Source organism: Parus major, chromosome 7, assembly GCF_001522545.3.
Source record: "Parus major isolate Abel chromosome 7, Parus_major1.1, whole genome shotgun sequence".
NCBI lineage: Eukaryota > Metazoa > Chordata > Aves > Passeriformes > Paridae > Parus > Parus major.
The window spans coordinates 2,777,688-2,802,986 of NC_031776.1; the positions used below are offsets into that span (position 1 = coordinate 2,777,688).

General features: G+C 44.9%; 1 protein-coding gene across 4 annotated transcripts in view; it reads right to left on the reverse strand.

Moving 5' to 3' along the window:
* The window catches only part of VWC2L (von Willebrand factor C domain containing 2 like), a 45,509-nt gene that overhangs the window by 18,765 nt on the left and 1,445 nt on the right, over window positions 1-25,299 (reverse strand). For 2 of the 4 annotated variants that reach the window (XM_015634809.3, XM_015634811.3), the window contains exons 2-3: window positions 23,682-24,148; window positions 8,090-8,219 (exon numbers count right to left, since the gene is read on the reverse strand). In XM_015634809.3, coding sequence (XP_015490295.1) covers window positions 8,090-8,219; window positions 23,682-24,092 — 541 coding nt within the window. In that variant the 5' untranslated portion in view covers window positions 24,093-24,148. Of the gene's footprint in view, window positions 1-636; window positions 2,434-8,089; window positions 8,220-23,681; window positions 24,149-25,299 lie in introns of those variants that run through there. The other 2 variants (XM_015634812.2, XM_015634810.3) reach the window with 2 other exon arrangements.

Consider the following 25,299-nt stretch of genomic DNA (forward strand, 5'->3'; position numbering starts at 1 on the left):
TGGGGTAGTGCATGACCACACAGTAAGAGCCAGGCTGAGATCACTGCCCTGCTGTCCTTCACAGAGCTGTACCCATGTGGGAGGGACAGAAGGCTGCCCTGAAATGCAGCACCCTGCCAAAGCAGAGGGGATGGAGCTGAAGGAAAGGTGGAGGGAAGGGAAGGAAGCAGGAGAAAACTTGTTAGCATCTTTCTTAATTCTAAGTGTTCTCAGACTTGCTTAGCTCTAATCTTTAATTCATATTTTCATTACAGTCTCTTTGCTCTGTAAAGTCTGCATTTCATATAAAAGGAGCAGCTCAAACATAAATTATTTGACATAAGTCAACCCCTTCTTAAAGTCCTCTACATATGTGTAGGCTCCAATAAAGAAGCATTAAACATTCATCAAATTAGAAATACATGAAGACAGTGTCTGCCACTCTCCTTGTACAGATATGCTTCATAATCCCAACCTTCTAGAGCAGGCAAAGCAAACCCTCTCTAATCCCTTCAGAAACCCTGACCATGCAAAGCACCCCAGCCTCCTGCAATGTGCCTCTGAGCCACCCAGAGCTATCAGCAGGTCAGATCCTCCCTCAGAGTAAATCAAAGTAAAACAGTGCTGTGTTTTACACCAAGTGACACAGACACAGGATTTGGCTTTAAGCTTCTCTTGCAGCAAAATGGTTTACAGCAATGTCATTGGATCATAAAGTCACTTTTGGTATTTTAAAGTCACACCAAGAATCAGGTGGGGAACAGCAACACAATGCCTGCTTTAATTTCAGTACTGCCCAGGCTCCTTGCATTCTGCAAAGGAACCCAGCTTCCCAACCAGAATCTAGGAACTCTTCCCCTCCAAAAAACCCCTCACCCACCCCTTCTCTACAAGACACTATCATGATGATAGTGGATCTTGAACCACCACTCTCACAGGCCAGTGCACACAAACTTCAGCAACATTTTCCCAAAGGGGAGCAATCATTATGAGCAAAAGCTTCTTCATAAGTATTTCTGAGTTTGAAGAGTAATGGAGACCAGGTAACGTGTTTCCCAGATCTCTGAGAGCCGTGTCCGCTGAAAAAGAGCTTTGGAGCTGGTCCCATCCCACACATGGCTTCTCATGATCCTCCCTGACCCTTCTCTTCAGGGTGCCTTTTACATTCATCTGAACTCTGCTGTGGTGGAAGCATGGTTAGGACCTGGGGTATAAATCCAGGGTAGCCACTTTCAGCTCCTGCCTGGCCTTCAGCAGTCAGGCAGAGCCTTTTCCTGCTGTGTTTGGTTTGTGAATTATCCCTTTCTTGCTTGCTGGGCAGAGGCAGAGCACACAGAGGCTCGGGAAGAAGCAGGTGACCTGTGCAGGTGAACACGCCACGTTCAGGGGATGCTGTCCTGCTGCAGCTCCCTGGGAATGGAGCTCTTCCAGCAGCGTCCCTGTCACTGCACAGCCCAGCACCCCGGCTTTGTGTGAGCACTGAGCTGTGGGATGAACTTATTCACATTAAGCACTGCTCACTTCAGGGCTTTTCTTGCTCTCTAAAGCCTTTTCCTCTCCCTCATCGCTCTCAGTCTCACTTTCAAACTTCACGAGGTAGCAGATTCAACTCAGCCTTCCCTGATGCTGTCCAACACCAGGATGGCTAATTTTGGAAGGTTTAATTTTTCCAAAGCTCTTCACTGTTATAGAGGCCTCTTCCAACAGCTGTGACCATGGGGAGCAGATCAACCTTGAGTCAGCAGGGCATTTAAGCATCTGGATAATCCAAGTGCTGAAGATTTCCAAAGCAATGGAGGATCTAGCTCTTGACAGATGCTTTTGTGTCCAATACTCACCAGCAAGTTCAGCATCTTCATGCCTTTAATCCCTTGGCCTGACGTGGTCAGATGGACAAGCTCCACTGAAAATCAGTTTCAGGGAAATGACTTCTCAAGGAACAGTAAAGCGAGCACTGAAGTGTTTTGTCAGGTTGGTGTCTGCCTGGCCCAAATACACCTCCTCATTTTCAGTCTTGTATCTTCTACCAACTTGCAAATCAATCCTTTCTTTCCTCTGTTGACAATGAAATCACTGCTTTAATTGAGCTAAAAGGGCACCACAGTTCACACTCCTGCTGGTCATCTCAAAGGACATTATCCAGTCCTTCCCATGGCCCCTCTGGCTGACACCCAGAGGGGGTGGTGGCTGTGGGGGTGACCAAGTGCCCCAAAAGCTGGCTGCCATTAGTAACTCCCAACCATGCAGGGTGACGTGGCTATGCTACGCTACTGCCTTCAGCTGCCAGGACCTGGGGAGAGGATGGTGGAGTCCAGCAAAATCCGGCATGGGAAGCACTTCTTCTCCTTGGCTGGGCACATTCCCTTGCATCTGCACAACCAACCAGCACATTGCATAGACTGTGACTGAAGGGGGTTTAAGTGCAATCTTAAAATCTGGCCATTTCAGGAATTTCTGAAATAAATTAGAAGAGGAATTTTATTTAGTTGTTGGGTTTTTTTGTTTTTTGTTTTTTTCTCTAAAGGGATCTCCCCATGGCTCCAAATCACTGTTTTCCACAAAGCAAATGAACATGAAGTCTTCTCTCATCCTCTTGCCACATTTTCTGTGTCGCCTTTATCCTCCAACAGTTGTATATAATCAAATGGCAGACAAAACATCCTGTTCCCAAATCCTTCCCTTTTTTTTCCTCAAACTTTTAGTAATTTTTTTTTTCCATGCTTCCTTGATTTTTTTGTCATTGATCAAGTTGGAAGCAGAAGCTTTCCAAAACAATGACCTGGAGCTTCAGCGATCCACATCTTGCAGATAAATAACAAGCTACATTTATGCAATAAAGCACCAGCACTGGATTATTCCACATTAAAACCTTGGCACTTTTCAAGACAGCGATAATTTGAAACAACAGAGACCATGTGGGGAAGGGTTTTTGTCAGTACTGGTTATCAACACGCACCGTTAATCCATCACCTTCACCTAAAAGAATTTACATTGAGATGGAGCCTTTTGTCCTGCAAAATCCCAAAGGGTTTTGCAAAAAGGATGGATCCCATTGCCCTCCCAGGGCAGTACCTGGGCAGGGGTTTGGCTGTCCCTGGTTGGGAAGGAAGAGCGCTGCTCCCTGACTGCACTGCCAGTGCCTCTTTCCGTGGCGTCCGGACGTTCCTGCCCTGCTTACTTTGGGAATGGAAATGAAGTTCATGAACCACTTCTGAACTGGCTGGGCAGGATGGGAACAGCCTGGCCCATGTCCACACACCAGCTGCCCCACTGTCCACAGCAAAGCTTTTCCAAAGGGACACCCCTGGGAGCTCCCAAACATCTCCCACTCAGACAAAATGCATTTCTAAAGGCAGCCTCAAAGGTCTGCCCCCGGGTGTTATCCTACACAGAGACATGCAAAGCTCGCCCAGGGACAAGTGTAACTCGGATTTGTTTGCCAAAGAAAAGGCTTCAATGGGCTGGGAAAATCCTTGGGGGCTTCCTGAGCAAGACACACTGTGTTACAGCAGGATCAGGCTGGGGTGCAGAATGCTTATTTCAAATTAACTCCAACAGAGAAATAATGAGCAGCAAGTTTATATTTCAGTAAATTAAGAGAGAAGCTTAGGTAAAACGTGAGTTTATATGCATGGAAATAAATTACTATTTACTCACTTTTGCGCTCATGCCCTCAAATATGAAGACATTTGCAGGGATTTATTAATATTTATAGGACATTATAATAAATACCCACAAGAGCCTTGCCTGAAGACATTCTATTTTACCAATGTAAAATCTGTTGAAGGTCAAAGGGATCTTTTACTTGTGTGTGGATGGCAAGATCAGCCTCTTTACTTGGAAATCTGTATCAACTGCGATAATTTAAAACTTTAATTAAAGACTCAGTGACAGATTATCTACGAAATGTCTTCCTGCTGCCCAGTATTCCATCACGAATGTCTCCAGAAGCCCAGGCTGTGTAAGCACACTTGCTAGGAAATATTTCACTGTGGACATGTTAGCTTTTATCTGGCTCACTGGGTAACAAATTCTTTTGTTGAGGATTGGTGACAACAAAAATTAAATTAGAGGCAAAACCAGACCCCAACCTAAAAATTTATAATATTTGTTTTGTTCGTCTCTCAAGAAAATGAACCACATGAATTTCTCCTTTTGTGCACTGCAGTGGATGGGTTTATGAGGAGGGACAAGCAGAGGTCTGGGAATGAATGAATGAATGGGGAGCACAGGGTGAGAAGGGCCCAGGAACACCACACAGGCACCACTCTAAGCCCTGGCCATGGGAGCATGCAGACCTCGCTGGGAATTTTTGCTTGGAAAGGCTGTGGCATAGCAGGAGTGGGTGGATGTTCTCACAGAACTGCAGCAGAGGGACAGTGATGGTGGCGTGGGCTGGACTCTAACAGTGACAGGCCACTTTGAGATCCTGCAGAGGAGAGAGTTAACAGCAGTGACACACTTTTGTCTGGAGAAGTCACAGGGACTGGAAATAAAAACTCGGGGCCATAATTCTGCGGTCTGTCACTACCAGGAAACGTGAAATCCAGTGACCTTTCATCTCTGTGACAGAAATGCTGCACAGCACCTGGAGCCATCGCCCTTAAAATCCACTCTGACAAACTGGATGATAGGACATGAAGGAGAAAATGTCCTCAGCCTGCCTTACCCTAAATGTGAGCCTCCCAGTGAAGTCCACATGCTCCCTGTGGAATGTGGCATCCCCTGCCAGGAACAGCCTGCCTTGAATGAGCTGCTGTGATTAGTGAGGTACGAGGTAACAGTTTCATTTCTTTGGCCAAGAAGGAACAGATCTCCAAAGCCATTTGTTCAGACTGCTCTTAAATGATGGGAGAGAAATCACTATTGGCTTTCTATGAATCTTCAGGCCAGGAATGTTAGAATCAACAGATTTTTGCATTATCACAGAATCACAGAATTCCAGACTGGTTTGGGTTGGAAGGGATCTTAAAAACCATCCCCTTCCAGCCCCTGCCATGGGCAGGGACACCTTCCACTATCCCAGGATGCTCCAAGCCCTGTCCAACGTGGCCTTGGGCACTTCCAGGGATGGGGCAGCCACAGCTGCTCTGGGAAACCTGTGCCAGTGCTCACTGAATCACAGAACTTCTGCCCTTGGTGGGATGTAATTAATAAGGTTATGAAAATCTACCTGACTGTATGGAAAGAGAATTATTCTCTCATTAATAGCAGCAACAGTTAAACAAGCAGACAAGCCATGCCCCTAGCAGACTGCAGCAAATGATGCAGGGCTGTGTTTTACCTTAAATAAGGATTTTCCTTACCAAAATTTTAAGGGATAGCTTTTGAATTGAGGATTTGCACCACAGAAATTACTTCCCCCCGCCCAGCAACTGTATCCCTTGAGCTCTTCTGTTTGTCAGTCTGAAATTATGACCATAGGGACTAAAATCTTTTCATCACACCAGAACATGGCATTGTGTCTTCAGCCCTTTGGCAGAAAACAAAAGCTCTTGAATGAAAGGAAAAAAACAAATAAATTTAAAAAGAGGTGTTTCAGTCATTTAAGTGGGTCTGTCAGCTTGTGTTATCTTCATGCAGTTGTGAAACTGAGCTTTAATTGATTGGCTGAAGTGGAGAGCTGAAAGACAAAATTTTGGTCTCAAGATGAACACAGAGCTGAGAACACTGTGCTCCTCATTCATTAGGATGTGTCAGAGGGATTCAGATGGGAAGAGACACAGGAATGGCTGCTACTTCCACTTGAATCTCCCAAACTGTAAGAGAAAGGTGAACAGTGTGTGCCACCTTCAGCCACGTCCAGGAGCAGTAACAAACTCTGATCATCAGACTCCCCATGACACAGGGACTGCCTTGGTGCCTGCTAATTTCTGTCACTGTGGGAATCACTTCATTACATTTGTGAAGGACACAGCCAAAACTGCCAGCCTGGACCAACTGTAAGCCAGTCAGCCCCAGCAGCAGCAGGAGGAGCAGAAAGCCCTTCCAGCTGAGGGGTCTCCATCCCTACAACCAGGCTGGGGCACCAGGAGGGGTTCAGCTCCCCCCATGGCACCCCCATCCCAAGGAGCAGCCTTGACCCTCTGCTGGCTGAGCTGTGCTGCAAGCCCCAGAGAACAGGATTCCCCATGGCATCCAGGCTGCTCTGAAGGGGACGGTGAGAAGTACATCCAGGCCTAAAATAGGTTTCAGCTGCAGAACTTTATGTTTATCCCCAACAGATGAGTGAAGAGAGGAGTGGAGATTTGGTAAAACCATGGATGAAGCCTCCTGGCTTCTCTGTGAGGATTCCAATCACTTCACTGTGTCCCACAGTCCATTCAGCACGCAGCTGGTCTTCATTCTGTCCTCCTGTCCTTGTCCCCACCAGCAGGAGCTGCTTTCCCTTTCCCTTTCCCTTTCCCTTTCCCTTTCCCTTTCCCTTTCCCTTTCCCTTTCCCTTTCCCTTTCCCTTTCCCTTTCCCTTCCCCCTGATGTTTTGGGCACTCTGTTCTGGGAAGAAAGATGCTCCTCACCCCTGGTGACCAGGGGTGTTGGGGACTACAACACAGAAACCACCAACCCCCAAAGGGGGAGCGTGGCTCCAGGGGGAAATGGTCATGGTGGTGAAGGGTTGGGAGGGAAATCCAGCATCTCCTGGGCCTGTGTGAAGGCCCCTCTGAGCTTGCACTGCTGGGAAGCCTCAGGGATGCTCACAGGTTGGATTCATGCGACGCAAACCGGATGGGATGTGCTGCCACTGTAAATGAGGGCTTTGGGATGGTGCCCTACACACAACGGGAACACAGAGACCACACATGCTCCAGAGGTGTTTGTTGGGGTGTGAATGGGTCTGAGCTTGGTGACAAGCCTGGTGACAGCCTGTGGTACCCCCCGAGTCACCAACCCACAGCACCAGTCTTGGTGAGTGTGATGAGAAACCTCACACCCAAACACAGATGTACATGAAGGTGGTGCACAGAGCTGGGTAACAAACCTCTCCTCTGAACTCCAGCAATAAAAACAAACCAACGAGATTTCCTGTGAACATTTTCTGCTTTCCAACAGAAACACAAAACTCAGTGAAAATCTGACAAAATATTTTTAAACAGAAATACAGATACAAACCATAGGATTTCAAGTAATATTTATGGCATAATTTTCCAAACATTTTTTAATTTTTCATTAATTTTTCAAGTTCCTTCAGTTAAAGTATTTTATGTTTCAACTCTTTGCCTTTACTCTGTCTTACAGTGCAGAAAATGTGTTGAAAATGTTATTTTCTCTACCAACATTTTCATTTAGGTACAAAAGCAGCCATTACTCTTATCCAGCAGTGGTGATGTATGTAAGAGCAAATATATACGGATAGTGAATTCTAAACACGAGGAGCTGAATCCAAGTGGCCATTTCTTACATGTTTAGAAAGCTGTGAAAAGGTTTATGTGCAGCTGCCTTACCTTTTAATCTGTCTTCACATCTACATTAGGAGAAAGGTGCTTTTTCAGAGATGTATGTGAGTACAGGCTGTGGTACAAGACCGGGGAGACCTTTTTGGAAACAGATTTATTTTCCAAATAGGTACTTTCAGTCGTTCCAAAACATTTCTTGAAAGTATTGATGAATCAGACTCTAATTCATGAAATCACCTCAGCAGGACAATGAGGGCCAGTGCTACACACAGACTCCAGTACACAACTAACAATGTTCTGGGCTTGGTGGGTGCCTTACTGGCCACAGGAAAAGTTCTGCCATTGATTTTGCTGGTTTTCCCTTGGCCTTAGATAATAACCATTGGTTTCTTAATGTAGAGACAAAGACCCTCTCTTTTCTCATGTATTTGATTCTCTGTTGGACTAATTTTGAGAAAAAAAACAAAGACATGAAACAATAATCACTGATATCAGGACTCATTCCTACAAAAGTTTTGTCAAGCCAGCCATTCTATCTGCTTCAAGGAGAAGACAGGCCAGGAAGGGCAGTTTTAACTTTCACCCCGTAACTGAAGCACCAGGAGAAGGACCAGCCCAAACACCAGCCTGTGCCGATGGAAGCAAACCTCAGTAACAGCATTTCAATCAAATGTTTCCTTTATATCTCTGTTAAAGCCAACACAGTTCTTTCTTACCATTTTTGCAGACAGGACAACACTGCTCTGGTTCATAGACTGGGTTGACACACTCGGGGACTGCGCAGTCTGCTACAACACAGTGAACTTCATTGCTGGGCTCGCAGCGACACCATTCGCATGGCGAGGGCTAGGAACAAATCTCAAATTAGCCCGTTGCCTCCCGCAGCTCACAAGTTTGCAACATTCCCATCTTGCCACAAGATAAACACATCAGCGTTCAATACCCCTTGACTGAGTCATTCATCATGGGTGATACAAGTTAACCTCTGGCACAAAAGAGCAACAGCTGAAACAGGCAACCACAACATCAGAGAAACCAGCGAGCTTCAGCCCTGTTTTCCCACAAAGAGTGCAGGGTCTTTCAGGACTATAGGTCCCTTTGCCAAAAACACTGAGCTGAAGCCTCTAGGGTGTACCTTGCTCTACCTGTATGTTTTACCTTACATACGTGGCCAGAAGAAGAGCAGGATCTGCGGAAGGTCATGAGTGGTGGTTCGTTCCAGGAAGGGAGGACAGGCTGATTTTCCAGGCCATACCCATCTCTCATGTAGACCAGCACTGCCAGCCACCCCCAAGCTGTTGGCAAGGTGCTGCCTGTCCATCCCCCAGCCTCCTGGGCTGTTTTCACTCCCACTTTTCAGGGCAGAGGTGAACAGTGTCGCTCTTGGAGGGCCAAACCCATTTTATTCCATGTTTGTGCAGCACCTGCATCAGGGTCTGTGAGCACTCCCGTAACACAACCATGAGACCTCAGCCTGGCCCCTCTCCTGCTTGCTTCAACAAGGTTTGTGAGCAACAGGCTCACATAAAATACATAAATAATTAAAAGACTGAGTAAGTCTGCTGAGTTAGGGAATTCAGGATTAAAGCACCCAGCTGAATGGTTTTGTTTCAGCACCATCAATTCAGCCAGGAAGCTCTATCCACCTCCAAACTGCACAGAGTTGTTACTGTCTCAACCTTTAAAAAGCTGTGAAAATCTGCTGAAAACATAGAAAGGTCAGTGTTTTAAGGTTCCCAGTGACTTATGTGTGTGCAAGTGTCACGAAAGCATGGCAACAGAGCTAAGGAAGGAGAATAAGAGGAGAATTGAAATGAAAATAACTTCCTTTCAGTACCAGTAGGTTCGATATGTAACTCCCAGTTTCTCAGCATCCATCACCAACATTTCAATGAGTAAATGTGGTATTGGGAAAACATTCTTCTTTATGTGAACCTGCAGCTGTGGGAATTCCTCAATATTAAAAAAATATTCCTCAGTATTAAAAGATAAAGTAGGATGCAAATAAAGAAGGATTCATCTTGATGTATTTCAGACCCCAGTGATGGGTCACTCATTACTACAAGACAGATGCAACCTGTGAGCCCTGTTTCTGGTGTGTAAAAAGCTCTTCAGTTCACCTCTAAGAAACTCCATGTGTATTCAGTCGAATAATTTATTCCTAGGAAATTCATTTCTGCCTTAAAATGCACTAATTAAAGCTTCCCTTGCTTTGTCTCAGCATCTGCAGTCTATAATTCCCATCACCTCTCATTTGCTCACGGCTTTGGCAATTTAGATAAAATCAGCACTCCTTGAGCAAGGGAAGAAGTGTGTGGAGGTGGAATTCCTCTCTCTAATTATCGTTCCTCTTTCAATCCTGCTTTGATTTCTGTCTGAAGCACCAGGAATCTAAATTCATTTGACTGACATTTCTTATTCAAGGCTATTTAATAAGAAGAAACAATACAGAAGCAAACAGACAGAACTATTTGCTGAGGGATCAATAAGAAAATTGCTGCTTTGTTTTTACTCATTTTAATCACTAATTATATGGAGCAGTAGAACTAGATCTTGTGATTTGTGGAAGCTTTCACTGACGTCTCCTCCAGTGATTGTACCCATCCTCACTACTCCAGTGGCTGCAATGCTAAGAAATATGTGATGCTTTTCCAGGGCTGCAGCCCAATCCACGGCTCAAAGAGGATCAGCCCAAGCGGAAGCTGCCCCTGAATGACTCTGCAGCTGAGCAAACGAGACATGACACACACATCTTCCGCCTCAGCCTTGGTGGTGCACCCTGAAAATGACACTGTAATAAACCAGGATTTTGCCTGATGCTGGGAGCAGCTTTCCAAGTGGGAAGAGCTGCACACAATTAGAGAGGGAAAGCACACCCTGGCAGAACACAGAGTGAGCAGCCACCAAATAAAAGGCTGCTTTGGTATGAACCAGACCCTTCCCTGCCACCTCCTCCTCCTTGCTGTATTAAGGTCAAGCCACTTGGTCTTGTCACCAAGATCTTCCTCTATCTGACCATTCTGGTCACTTGTCAGTGCCACTTATCCTGGAGGACTCCAGCCCTCCTGTCCACTTGGTGTATGAGAGCCTTGGTGCCATCCTCTGTGGGATGTGCTTTGGGATCCGATCCGCAAATCCCTGCCCATTGAGCATTCCGAAACTGTCGTCTGCAGACTCTGCATCTGAGCTATTGCCTTCCTTGGTGCTACCCTTCTTGTGGAACAATTCTGGGACACTGGCCAAAAAGTCCTCTATCTATTGGTACAGGCAGCAGAAAGACCAAGCAGCAAAATGACAAACTGGGAGCCAGTGAAGAACAAGGAACCAGCAGAGGATGTCCTTAAGTTTTGTTTCCTGATTCCTGATTTAAAGATTTATCCCCCATGAAAGAGGGGTGGTTTACACTTTTGTAGCCATTGAAGTTCAAACAACAGTTCCAGAAAAGGAACTCTCATCCCTGCTGAAGGACACTGAAAAAACACAGGGGGTTTTCTGGAGTAGGAAGTAGAGAGGACACTGTCCCATATGGACAGTGCAAATGCTTTATCTGTGTCCCTTAAACTGATGTTCTGGTAAGAGTGTTAAGATCAAAGGATCACAAAAGTTGGTGATTTATTCATTCCCATGTCTAAGGCAGAACAATCTTTTATAAAACTCTCTAGGGAAGGATTTATTAGGCAGGATATCAAGAGCTGTTGGTGAAGAAGCATTCTTCTGACCACTGCCCAGAAGGAAAGGGTGCTCAGGATGTCCAGCCACAACATGGATACACATCTGCACCATTCCATGGTCCTGTACTGCTCAGTATGATTTCAGAAATGGCTCTATCAGGAGCAAATTGGGCCCTTCTGTAGAAGGCATCAGTCAGTAGAGCAGTTTGACTTGGCCAGACCAGTGCAAAGCACTGAAATTCTTTTTACCCCATCTCGACTTTTGAAGGGGGTGAGAGCCAGTGGGGTGATGTGTTCTTGGATGTTGTCAGTGTAGGGGCCAAGTCAAGCCAAGCTGCTGGGAAGCAGGCATGGCCAACATCTATCCACCATTCAAGGGCTTTTAACAGCAGCTGAAATGGGACACGGAGCACAGAGGACCTCCTCAGTCTCTGCACTGACCCTAATTCCCCTCTCCTTCAGCCAGTCACTTCATAAAGTTCAAAGCAGCACAACCCATTCATAACCACCCCTAAAATCACAACCCAATTTCTGTTTCTCTCCTGCTCTCAAGGAGGTCTGTGAGCCCAGGTTTGGCTGGGAGGGCAGGTTCAGCCCCTGCCTCTGTGTGGGATGGCCCCATCACACACCTCAGGATGGCTGGAGGAAGGAGCCAGCGCTCCTTCTGTTGTGTGGCTGAAAAACCTGAGTCTCAGGTGCAGTCAAATGGGAAACATCTGCAATCAGCAGAGTTTGTTAACAATGCAAGAAGGAAGGAAAATTAGAACAGAGAATAGAAAATTCACACGGCTAATAGAGATTTTATGTGCGCGAGCACATCATGATAAACTTGATAGACGATATAAACAAACACATGAAAAAGACAGCAAAGGAAACAGAATGAAAAACAAGCTACACCCTGAGCAGGGGAAACTGGGAAACCAAACAGGGTACAGGTGCCCCACCTCCTAATCTTCACTCTTGCAGCCACACACACCAGCTCCCCACTGCTTTCACCCTCCTTTTGGAAGCAAATGCCAGCACTGGTAGGAATTATGACTGCTAACATCATCCAGCTACTCCTCTCTTACAGGGTTGGGAACCACGTGGGTCCTTCTTTAGTCATTTGAAAGGTCCCAAAAACCCAAAGAAATTTCATACCTCTGAGAGGTCTATTTTGTGAGCAGGCCTCAAGTCCTCTCTAAGGACTGATGGACAGCCAGAGATATCACATGAACAAACAATTCTTTAGGCAACAGCTAACAAAACTCATTATTCCCAAACCTAAGGGGGAGGGTAGAGAGAAGAAAATGGAAATCTGAATTCAGAACTCAGAATGTTTAAATCTACTCTTTTATGCTTTTCTACAGCTGAAGAGATCTGAATCAAACATTTTATTTAGACCATGGCAGCTGGTACAATCACACCAATAACTGACACACAAAACCTCAAGATTTTAAGCAAGATCTTACAAGGAGCACCTCAGTCATTTCATTTAATCATAGGAATTCTCTTGTTGCAAGTACTTACTGAACCTCATCTCTGTGTTTCTCCCTTAGCTCATGTCTTGGCCAGAGCTACAGCATCTAAGCCACCCCTCTGCTGCCCCAAACACGGGAAAGGCTTTCCCACATCATCACCAAGTAGGGAATGTTCTCCCTGAGTGAATGGAGGAAGCATATCTGTATCTATGAAACATCATTTTGCAGCCCTCCTCTTGCCTGCCTATAGTCAGGATTTCTCTGTCTTGTCTGCTCATCAATCGCTCTTAGATGCTTTTGACATCAACAGCTCTGGAGAGCTGGAGAGGGAGTGATTTACCTAGGACAAACAAAAAACCCTGAAGATGACATCTGACTGATATTTTTTTTCTTCACCTGTTTGTTCTGTCAGTCAATAAGAAGCCATTTTCCTCACTTTTTGCTCTGCTGCCACGCTCACCAGGCTAACAAGTTCCCAAATCCTCCAGCTCAGGAGATGTCTCAAGTTTTAAAGCTAGTTCACAGTTCCCTGCAATCAGTTTGGATTCTTCCAGCTGGCTTTGCTCAGATTCAGGGTTTGAGATTCATGCCCCACAAGGCGCTGGGAAAATGCTGCTCATTTTCCAAGCTGCCTTACAAGACTGAAGTGCTATTTGGCACCTGAGTATTTCAAGAGCCAGTGGATCTTACATTATTAAAACTGACTTTTTACAGAGACCTGTTACTCCTGGAGACCTTCTACTCCATGAATTTAGATGTCAGCTCCTTCGGGGATGTTTAAAAAAGACATTTCCTAACACTCTGGACCTCTCCTCACTTTTGCAAGTAAAGGCTTTGAATTGTGTGGCATTTTCTTTGTACCTGGGTTTTCAGCCTCATGGAAGATGATTTACATCTTTGCTGGAGCCAGGCTGCTCAAAGCCTGAGATCCAGTTATCAGGATTTATCAGCTCCTACCAGAGAGGTGTAGAGCAACACAGACTCTTCACAGCTATCCTATCAGGAATACTTGACTTTTCTTTTGGGGAGCAAAATAAGTGTTTGCAACCATCTAATCATGTTAGAATGAACTTGCTGATCATTGTCCAGGGGCTGTCCAAGTCACTGGAAGACAATCCAAGTATTTCCACTGAACTGAGTATATGTCTTATTGGGGCCTGTGGTGCTCTTCAGAGTCGAACAGGTGAATTTACAACATGGCCAGAACGACTGGAGAAATCTGCTTGGTTGACTGGAACATGAAGAGGGGTATAAGCACAAAACTAAGCCAGTGGGCTTGTTTTCTGAGCTCTGAGGAAACCCAAGGAGCCATCACATCAGAGAAAAGGGAGAGGAGATACTGGGACTCTCAGTACCACTGCAAACCAAAATCAGGCATTTCAACTCCCAGCTCCTTCAAACACCAAAAAAGGATGAGGTGTGTAAGGATGTTCCTCTTCTAGACGATACTGCAAAGGGAAAAAATGCTCTTCATGGCAGTTTTACTGAACATGGAGCTGAAATACTTTCTCCCCCCTTGAGAACACATTAGAAGTGCCAACCCCTTAAAAAGGAACTGCCATGCTTTGCATTTCTGCTGATGCCAAGGTGGTTTGGGATGCAGTGATTCTCACCTGGTTCTTCTGCACATCCTGCCATAGATTCAGATCCACAAGCTGTATCCACATGCACCTCCCACCTACAGGTCTGAATGTGTCCCATCCCCTGCAAGTGCTGGGCTCCAAGAAAAGGAAACCTGAAAACCATCGCTGCTGTCAATCCCTTCCTCTTTCAGTTTTCAAGAGACTCACAGAGATAATCCCATTCAGCCTCTTCTCTCAGACAGGCTGGACTGATGGCACCCTGCTCAACACAGACAAAACAGCAGGAAAAGCAGAGTGATGCAGAGTGACATCTGTCAAATTGGGCACCTACATCTTAAGAGGAGCTGTAACTTTTAATGATGCTAAGAACAGTGGCAATTCTGATGGAAATTATCCCTGTAGCTAGTTTCAGGTGGGGAATTTATTGTCAGGAAGCAAGAAAGGAAAGAAAGTTTGAAAGGACATGATGAATAAATTCAGAGGCAAAAATGGCTTCCACATTATGGCTGAGGTGAGAAGTCATAAACCAGGGGAGAGAAATAAAAAAAGGAACTGGGATAGCATTTACCAGAGATACTCCTGGAGAAGAAATTAGAATAATTTTCATTGTTATTGAAATTGCCTGTGATCTCAGGCAGATTAGTAGAAGATTGCAGGAAAATTCAGAGCTTTCAGCTGAGAAATTTTGCAGGTGCCAAACTTGTGGAGAAGGAGCTGGTGAACAAGTCCCACCTAAAGGTGAGACTGAAACCTGCCCCAATCTCTTTCGAGCTGCTTATTTGGCTTTCACTGTTAGCAGTGCATAAATAACCATCTAATTTGTGTTAAAAGTTTGGTAAATGGCTCTTTTGTATATGCCAACACAAAAACCCGCAAAGGGAAAAAAATTCTCTCATTTTTGTCAATTATTTAATAAAATAAAAATCATCCAGCCAGCTAGCTAGGGAGATACAGTATCAATTACATTACAAAACCTGTAACCACTTAGATTTTCCATAGGTGGAAAGTTGCTCAAATAAACAATGTGTTGAGTAATTATGGACAAGCACGCTCACTGAAAACACCATCAGGTTGCAAATGACTTTGCAACAGCAAAAAACTACTAAATCATTAGATAATTTATCTGCAGTGAAAAAATTGGAGCTGTATCCTACTTATATGGAGCATGAGCAATACAAATCAACTTTGCCATGCAGAAGTTGAAAAATGCTTGTACCATGCTGCAGATTGGCTGAACCAAGGACCTGACTTTCAAGAAGCAGCAGAAGCAGATGCTGAGATCCTGCTTTTAAGGGAGCCCTCAACACACAGACACAAACATTGCTAATGTAAGAGTCTTTCCAGCGTGCTGGTGACCAGGCTTGGATTCTGGAGGTGGAAATGCACAAGGATGCTCTAATGGCTCCAGGTCATGTAATCCTCTCCTCCCCTCATTCCCAGGCCATGCCTGTCCATAACCAGAAACATTATCTTTGCCATTATTTTTTAAAGATTCCTGGGGAGCCCTGCAGATCAGTAGGGCAGGTGAGGGGCACAGAAGATGTGCCTCATCCTGGGAATCCTGGGCCCACATCTGATGAGTCAGGGTTGTGATGGCTTTAGGAGCTTTGTACTCATAGATTTGCTCTGTGCCACACAATTTGATGATTTTAAAAGGCTCCTGGAACCCTGTTTGGATCTGAATAGTGACTCCCCCATTAGCTGATGAGAGAGACAACCTTGAGCCGAGTCCTGGCCCCTTTTCCACCAGAGCTGTGTATCTGCAGTCTCGTGGTTGCTTTTCTCTCCCAAGAGCAGTAGCAAAGCTTTCTGTAAAAGCATGACTTTGCACTTCTTCTGTGAGAACGCTCTCTTTGCTTTGATATATGTCTCATTTTATTCCTTACAATAGTTGCACCTCACCTACCCTGGGGTGATAGTTTTTATGACTTGATTACAATAGTTTTTTAGTTCAGTCAAGTCCAGTGCCCAGGGAAGGGGACTCCTGAAAGGTTACGGACACGACAGATGGGACCGTGGCTCCAACGTGTGAAGTGCAGCCCCGTTCGGACACAGACAAAATGTCTGTGTGTGCTCCACATTTGTTAAGCTCCTTTTAATGTCAGCAGGGAAAGTGAGCCCAGCTGGCAGCTTTGTGCTCTCCATTCCTTCCTGGCTGGCTTTTGGAATGAAGGAGCCATCTCTAGGAGAAAGCCTCCTGGAGCAGGGACAGAGGAACAGAGGACCTGGTCAGAAAGGTGATCCCTTTTACACGTGTTTTTGTTGTACCCGAGTCTGCTGTTTCCTCCTTTGTCCACCCTGAGAGATGGGAGAAGGTGGCAAGATCAGCTCCATGTATGGATAAAACACTGAATTTTTTATTACAGACATCGGTATAATGCAACCAGACATCACCAGGGAAGAGATGTGGACTTGTCCCATTCCTTCTGCAGTTGCCAGCGGTGTCTGGGAGGTTTCCATCCCTCAGGGGATGTCATCATTTGGTTATGAGCACAGGCTGGGAAGGATGTGAACTGAGAATGGCTTTGAATGGCTTATCTGTGATGAGAGAATACACTGGGGTGCTTACACAGGGAGCACACTGAGCTAACCCTCAGTCAGAAAGGTTTTGCTGACTGGGATGACCACAGTTAATAGACTGAGATTCCCTGCTTTAAGGAGCTGTTTCAAACCCTATTGCTTCTCCAAGCATACTAATTTTACTGTAATTCCCAAAGAATTACCTCTAATATTACCACAGAACAGCGTAAGGATGGCTCATGTATCCTTATTTTGCAACTAGACTGAGCATTGTCACTACATAACTTACCCAATTATAGCTTTTAAGACAGTAACTAGAATAATTGGCTGATTGAGCATTTTTTTAATGAATGCAATTCTGCATAGAGCACACTCCAGTGGCAACAAACACATACCTGCACTTCCCCTCACTCTGGCAGGAAATAGTTTCCTAAAAAACCTTCTCCCTAATGAGCTGTGAATGTTTCTAAGGATGACATCCTTCTTCCTAAGCTGATGACCTGAGGACCTCCTGCTCACAAGCCTCACAGAAAACAGCCTGGGTGACAGAGATGAGCAGCTTGGGAGAGCCAAGGGATAAGCAGTTCTCTCCTTGGCCCCACTGTGCATTGTCTGGCACAATAATAAAGCCTCAGACTCAATTCTACCTCTCTTGGAAGGAGATGGTAACACCTGCATGTACTACATATTCCATTTTCTTAGCAGCAAGGCTCCAGCAGCCATGGAGGAAGAGCAGGGGAATTTCCAGTGTTTCTCCTCTGGCTGTGCACAGATATCCCCTCTCCTTCAGCTGCTCCCTGGACAGTCCCAATTCTGGACTGGTCTGCTTCCAATTCTGGTGGGCTGCTTCCTGGACTGAGTAACTGAAAGCCCAGCCCCAGCTCTGGCAGTACAAATGTTGGGCACACATTAATTCTTGTGTCATATTTACTGGAAAAATACCAGTCCCTTGGGATTGCATGTACAGGCCGAGTTCTGCACTGGGCTGCTGCACCATGACTAAAACTGGGGACTTGTGCTCAGTTCCCGCTGATTCTGAATTGGAGGGATGCTCAGCTTTTGGGTCTCATCCATTTCAGTGGGGAGCTCTGAGACAGTTTGTGTGTGGCACAGCCAGAACCACTGAGTTCTCAGCTTTTGGGGCCTTACATCTATTAATGTGCTCCAGGGAAGACAATTCCATGGATTTTTTTTAGCTAAATTCTGAATAAAGCCCACCTTTTTTCACCTATTGTAATAATGTATTTGTGCATAACGTGATGTATATGTTACAGAATCAGTAGCTAAGTACATAGCATAATTTTAAAAATAGTTTTCACTATAGATCAATATGTGACAGGCCTATCTATTTTAGTATGTTTTCTTGGTACAAATTATGACAGAAATACAGTAAGTCAGTAATTTTAGATTCCTTTGCATAGACATTGTCACTGTAATTTTGCCAGGAGGGAGATAATAAATCATACTTTTCCATCTGACTGATGTTCTGTTTCCCCTGTCTGATTTCAACGGCTGTATGCTATCTTCAGAGCTGGCATTGTTCATGGCTCCTTTTATTAAAGCACAGGCACATTATTGAAATTTCTTTTGTATTATGATTTTCTAGCCATATGTGAAATTGCAGAACACACAAGGAGAGGAAGAAAAAAAAAAAAAGTCCCACTTGTTTGAGTCATAGTAGAAAAAAAAAAAAGCCTGCTGCACACATCTTGGAGACAAAAATGCCAATATTAAAATGGGGGACCCATGCTGGCCCTCTCCACCCAGAGCTGCCACTCTTGTTTCTCATCTAAGAGCACCACCCCACCAGTAACACTCTGCAGCATCCCAAGTGCTCCATTCATATTTGATAAGCTTGCACTCTTAGGCTGGGTACCTGGTGGTCTGAGCCGGGCTGTTGTTTACACCACTTAATTTCTATTTCTGGCACAGTTCTGGGGGTGGGGAATCACTTTTTGGTTTCACTGCTTCCTTTTCTCCAGCATCAGGATGGACACACTGCTTTTCAGGGACTGAGAGCTGCTGGGATAGCAGCTGCATACCTGCCTGCATGTGCCTTTTGGTGAGAGGCCTTGCTTTGTTCAGTTAAATTCAGGTAATTGCATTAATAAAACATTTTAAAGAGCATTAACAAAGGAGAAGACGGTGCCTCTACTCTGAAGGAAAGGTTTCCATAATGAGCTGATAATTAGTGTATGATAATGCTATGCTTACACAGTCCCTCATATATTTTGGGTTCTGATTACACCCTGAAGAACCCTGCTAGAGCTGTGTCCCTACTGTGCAAAGCGCTGTTCAAGAAGACATAATGTCAGCAAGACACAAAAACCTTCACTGAAGGACTACAGGTGATTTGTGGACTAAACAAAGCAATGAACTTAAGATATAGAGGCAGGGAACAGGGGAAAGAAAAATAAAGTAATATTTTAGCAATGAAATCCTGGCTTTTTTCAAGTCAGCAAAATCTTTGCCCCGGAAGGAAAAATTTTACCTTTCCTGCTTTTTTTGTTGGGTTTTATTTTTGGTGGTTTTTTTGCAGTCTAGAGGAAAAGGGCAAGAGCAAAGTTTGTTTTACCACCTCTCCACACTTGTGCTGATGCAAGGGAAAAATAGTTGGGCATCACCTAGGGGCTTTTTCAGTGAGGATAGGTTTGGGAAGAGCAAAGGTGGAAGGGGAGAGGACCAGGAAATGGAGCAGACATTGGGAAGGACAGGCAAATAAAGGCAGCAGCAGAGGATAAGCACAGGCAGAGCCAATGACTAGAAGAAATTGCAGCTCTGTGCTTGGCAGAAAGGAGAATAGCCTTTCTGAACAGCACCCAAAAAACGTCCAGAGTGTTTTCCAAGCTCGAGGTCACAACTGCAGGTTGAAGCTGCTCTTCTCACTTGAATGTCATCAGGAAGGCCAAAACCTCTTGTGCTCCCACCCAAAGGATAACTCACCCAGCGTTCTGGCAGGCTAACACAGAAATTTTAATGTCACTGCTTAGGAAATTCTGCCACTGCCTTGGAGGATGGCACCGTGCTCACCCTCCTTCAGGGACAGGGAGCAGTCCGTGCCTGTCAGTCTAAAATGAAGAGAATATTTCAAGATGTCATCTTGACAATCTCTTGTGAACTGACCATTTATCTCTCAGCAATGGCATTTTGATACATATCCAGAGGTCTGCAGAAGGTTATTCTGGATGTGTCTCTGGCTGGGTGATGAGAGACCTAGCAAGTTCAGAGATGACAACAGACCTTCCAAACTGACAACCCAATCCTCTTCCAGTGGCTCCTCACTGTGGCTACAAACACACCATAACTACACCATCATTCCATTTCTCAAAGGTGTGTGCTTTTCTGTCAGTAAGTCATGCAAGAGAACAAAAACTAATCAGCACTTAGGGACACTGTTGCCTCAGTGACATTTGCAGGATTTCTCTGTCAGCTGCCAATGAACATCCCTCACGCTGGCAGAACACTGTCTCCTTAACTTTACATCAGCTGCTGGCTGAGGACATTCATTTAAAACACAACCATGTGTACTTACAACAACCAAGAGAAATCTCCATTTGCTTGTTTTCTGTCTCTGAGAAGAAGGAGAAGGCTTAACGACCTCCCTGAAAGATCTCTGCTCTTACAGGCGAGCACAGAGCACTTGGGACTCAGACCTTAACCTCCAGGACTGAAATCAAAGCAAGGATGATGAGTGAGAGAAAAAGCAGCTGCCAAGTGACCCCTGCCAGATCCGTCAGGAGAAAACAGCCTGAGACTTCCAGCATCCTTCACACCTTCCCTGCAGCCACCACAGCTGCCTTCACCCCTGCTCTGAGAGGGGCCAGTGGGAACCTGAAAGACCACATTCTAGTCCAACAAAGAGAAAAGCAGAAAACAAGATGGGAAAGAGAGAGATGGATCCCAGTAAATCCCCCCAGACCTGCCCTCTCTCCTGTTCCACAGGTTTCAGAATCCTGGCCACCAGGCATCAATCTGTATTCAGACACATTTGAATCAGATCATGGTTATCATTTGAGGCACTGCACTGGCCTTTTCTGCAGGGGTTTCCAGGTGGAACCACAGCCTCAGCCAAAGCTGGGAGTAAATCCCACTGAAACCAAGGAGTGAGGCAGCCTCTGTATGGGCAGCTGGGGCCCCAAACCCACCAACATCTCCCAGGACCCAAAAGAGATGAAGGTGCTATGAAGATGCTGCATGGGGTTACTAAGCCATCTGTCAAAGACACAAAATTTTACAAAAGGATACCAAAAAAACTCTCAATGGGTTTGAATTTATAACAGAACTACAGTTTAGCATTTCAGTTGTACATGTTAATGATTGAGGGGCACAAGGATAAATATTTGGACAGCTGTCTAAGCTACGTGGCTTGGTGGCATGTTTGTATTTTGTGCCTATTATGACTCAAAAAATCAGATGTACAAGATCTGTTCACTAGAAAAAAGCTAAATATTCAAGAAATGGGCCTTTGTAACTACTCCTTTATCCTGAGAGCATCACGGTTACTGCCAGTGGTAAGAAAAAAGGTTAAATCACATTTTGATTTTTCATCCCAAACCTGAGAAAAATATCTAGAAACAATACAAGAAAATTCACCCAACTGGAAACCAAGATATTGATATCCTAGGGGGAAAAAAAAAATCCAAGAGAAAAAAATTAATCCCAATTTGTGAAAGATCAGGCAGCTGAAATTTCCACAAGATGAGTCAGTCCTGGCACACACACACAGACACACACTTGCAAAAGATTTTTAAATAGAGGCTAATTTCAGCTGAAACTCAGCAGTGACAAGCACTTCTATAGATGACGATTTGGAATCTACATACCAGCAAAAGTAAATCAAGTGGGTGAAAGGGTTCTGAGACCACATAAAACAGTGCCTCTGTTTCCACTGAAAGCAGCCTGGGTTTGAGTCAGAACAGCCTCTCGTCTTTGACTTCAGTGTGTGTGCAGTGGATGTGAGAAAGTTTGCAGACCTTGTAAATTCAACAGGATGAGGGAGAAGCAGAGCTCAGAGCCTGTAAAATCTATGAACTGCTCAGGATTTCATCTGCAGAGATAGCAGGTAAAATCTTTATTCTGTTGAAATAAACAACAAAATGCTTGGATGCCTCATAAAATCGAGACTTCAGAGCAGCAGTTTCCTGAATCTTGAAGTTCTGTCTTTCCTACAGAATTTACAAAGTCATAGTTCACAGGTGTTGCTTTTTTCCCCCTCCAACAAAACAATGATATTCCATTGTCTGACTCTCCTACAGTACTCTGAGGAAAAAAGCAATCCGCTGTTTATTCTAGGTAAACACAGAGATTTCCAAGACAATGGTTTCTGCCCTATTCCACAACATATTGAGCTTTCAGCAAAACACAGCTCTAGGTCAAAAGTTTGAGTGTTAGCTAAATTAAGTGTGAAGGGATCTCACATTAGTCCTGGACAGAAGGTTACTGTGTGTCAGAGTGGCGTGACACCGTCTATTTTGTGCTTCTCAGAGGGTACTGGAACTTTGCTTTCCACACAACAGCCCAAGTGTTTGAATACAGCAAGCAATGAACCAGATGGCTCCTAACTCTCTCCAACAGCCTTTCTCTCCTGTATTCTGTTTTCCTAGAGTTGAAGCTGCTATCAGGATGAAATTACTTCTTTCAGGAAAAGAGATTACTGCTTTTCCACTTAATTCACACGCAAGAGATACTTTAATGACAAGATCTATCTCTCCCACTGAAATCTCTTCAAAGAGTCCTTACAAATTTCTGCTTCCTAAAAATGAGACCTTATGCCTCTCACATGAAAACCCGATCACCTAGGTGGGATATCTCACCATCTGACAACACAGCAGTCAAAATGGGACCACTGAAGCATGATCAGGGGATGGGGCCAAGCCTTCCCAGGGCAAGAAGAAACTGTTATCTGGGCAGTTCACAAGACCAGCATCTTCACATCCCTCAGCAAAGCAGAGCAGGTTGGTCAGGGTGGCCCTCAAGGAGATGTTCCTCATACATTTGCTCTCCCTTATGCTTGTGGCATTAAACTGCCTTGCCCAGACTCAGTGACTGCAGTTTCAGATGGATAGAAAAGGATAAACATACACCACATGCGACAGAAGAAAGGAACTACTAACTGCTACCTCCCCTGAAAATGACAATTTCTGTGAAAAAGGGAACTGCCATCTATGTTACTGGGAACTGGTGAAGTACACAGACCTATATGAAATGATTTTCCTTGCAGGAAAGACAATAAACTGGCCAAGTGTATAATAAGATCAGGCACACAGCCATGAAGAGTTACAGCCTGTTGTGAATTATGGAGGTTCAACTCTTAATGCCACGTGACCTGGAAAAACAAACTTGCGTACCTACAGCTTTTACAGTCCCTGTTCTTCATTGTGAAATGTTGTTTTTCTTAGCAGAATTGAAAGCTCATGATCAAACTCATTAGAATGAGAACTGCAGGTTGTGTAGTGATTTTGGAAAACGCCATCTCGTTTTTAAGATATATTTCAGGATTTCTTTATGACATTCCTTACACGAACTCAACCATTACAATGAAACCCCACGCTTCTCATTGCTTGAGATGCTCATCCACCTAGGAGTTCATCTTCTCCATTCTAGACAGCCTTATCACAGTTGAAATGAAAAAATAAATAGATGATAGAGTTTACCATCTACTTATTTGCATGCTCAAACAGTTAGGAGTAACAACTCTCAGCACCATGCCATCAAATTTTTGCTCTCCAAATTGCAAAAGGGGTTCTTAAAAAGCACTCAGTACTGGCTTACCCACCCTTGGTAGTCCAGCATGATCCATGCTATGGATCCATGCTATGAGCAAAGGAGGCAGGTGCAGAGGGCTGGCAATTCCCACTGGGGCTTTTGACTGACCACTGGCCTTCTGGAAGAGGACATAAGGGGGGAGGTGACAGCTTTTATATGTGAGCCAGACCTGCATCACAGCTAAAAACAACTTCAGCTTCAGCATTCATCAATGGCAGCAAGCAAATACTGAGTGCCTTTGAGAGCTCCCAATAAAAATAGAATTCCTCAAGCATACTAATATGAAATACTGAAGAAAGGGTTCCATACCTTAAATTCCTCCAAGATTTTGTAATTTTTCCCATGATATTCACAAAAGTTTTTCACTTCTTTGCATTCTGGACAGCATCCATTGTGTTCCACTTTTGTGCACTTTGGGTGGATTTTAGGGCATTCTGGTTGATCGCAAACAGGTCCATCCTCAGTACAGACACAGGGACAGTTGGAATGTCCTGGGAAAAAACGTTCTCCCAGTTTGTACACAAAGCCACTGTCATCCACACAGCCCTTCCCCCGGTAATCATCAAAGATCAGATTGTCATTACTGGAGGTCTGGTCCCCTTCATCAGCGGGGTAGTCTTCATGATTGATGGCAGCTGGAGTGACCAAACCAGGGAGCACAAACAGAAGTATCCAGGCTTCATGGATATGAAGAGCCATCCCCCTCCTCGGCTTCTCCATGGGACCTCAAAGCCAAATACAAACAGTTGCTTCCATAGGGAGACCAGTGTTGTGGTCTGGAAACAAACAATTTCAAGTGAGAAAAACCTCAAAATTCAAGGAATATTGACTTATAGAAGTCATTGTTTCAACCAGCACTGAAGAATAAATGCAAGTTTTTAAACTGCACAGATAACTATCACTGTTTCATTTGAATTAAACCTCTTTTTAATTATTGGTAAAGAGAACAAAGCATGTGAAATATCTCAATTAGACACACGTGCCTGGAAGCATATGACCATAAAATATCTCTGAAGGAATGGTAGGTCACAGAATCAGCTAATTTTTACTTTCCTTATTTTTGTAGTTGAGTTTTTGGGTGCAACAGACATTAAACCAGCTGCCTGAAATCGCATGGTGATGGGCAGCTTGGAGGGTTTTGAAGCCAAGTTTAAGAATGGTCTAAACCTCCTGTGGTGGCCACTGTCCCTTGGTGCTTATGTATGGAGCACAGCCCATCTCATTAAACGGAGGTGGGAAACCTGAGCTGAAAAGGGAGTTAAACATCATCTGTTGTCAGATCTGTGTCTGATCTAAAAGGTAGTGCTGGGTTAAACTTGGGCTGTGAGAGGTGGAATAGTACAGCATCTTATTTACAGCATTTCTGAAGAGGGACTTCCTGGGTTACCAACACAGCCCAGCCTGCAGCAGGTACATCTAACCCTGACAGAAGCAAAGACGCAATTCACCTTCTCCATTATTCAGCATTTCAGTAATACCCAGCAAAAAAACCCGTGGAGCGCAGGAGATTTAAATGCCTGTGTAATGCATGAAGCCGCTGAAATGTGTCGGCGTGATTAAGCTGGAGCCTTTCTAAAACTTTGGGAGCGATGCAGCACGTCCCGAGCTCCGGTGAGCTGCGCTGAAGTGGTGGAGTGAGGGACTAGCCCCGGGAGGGAGAGGGGCTCTGAGGGACCCCCGGGAGAGTCGGCGCCAGGCGAAGGCTCCGTGCCGGCGTCTTGGGAGCTCTTCTGGCTGCCCACAGTGCCACATCACTGCCACCAACCTGCCCACAAACCTGCCAGCAGCCAGTGCAACCCTGGCAGCAAACTGGTTTCTGACCCCTCTTTAAAACTGGCCAAAGTATTACAGGAAACTTTTAAATGAGATGAAATATCAGCATTACACGGACTGCAGAACTACGGAGGTAGATGCTAGCACAAACAAA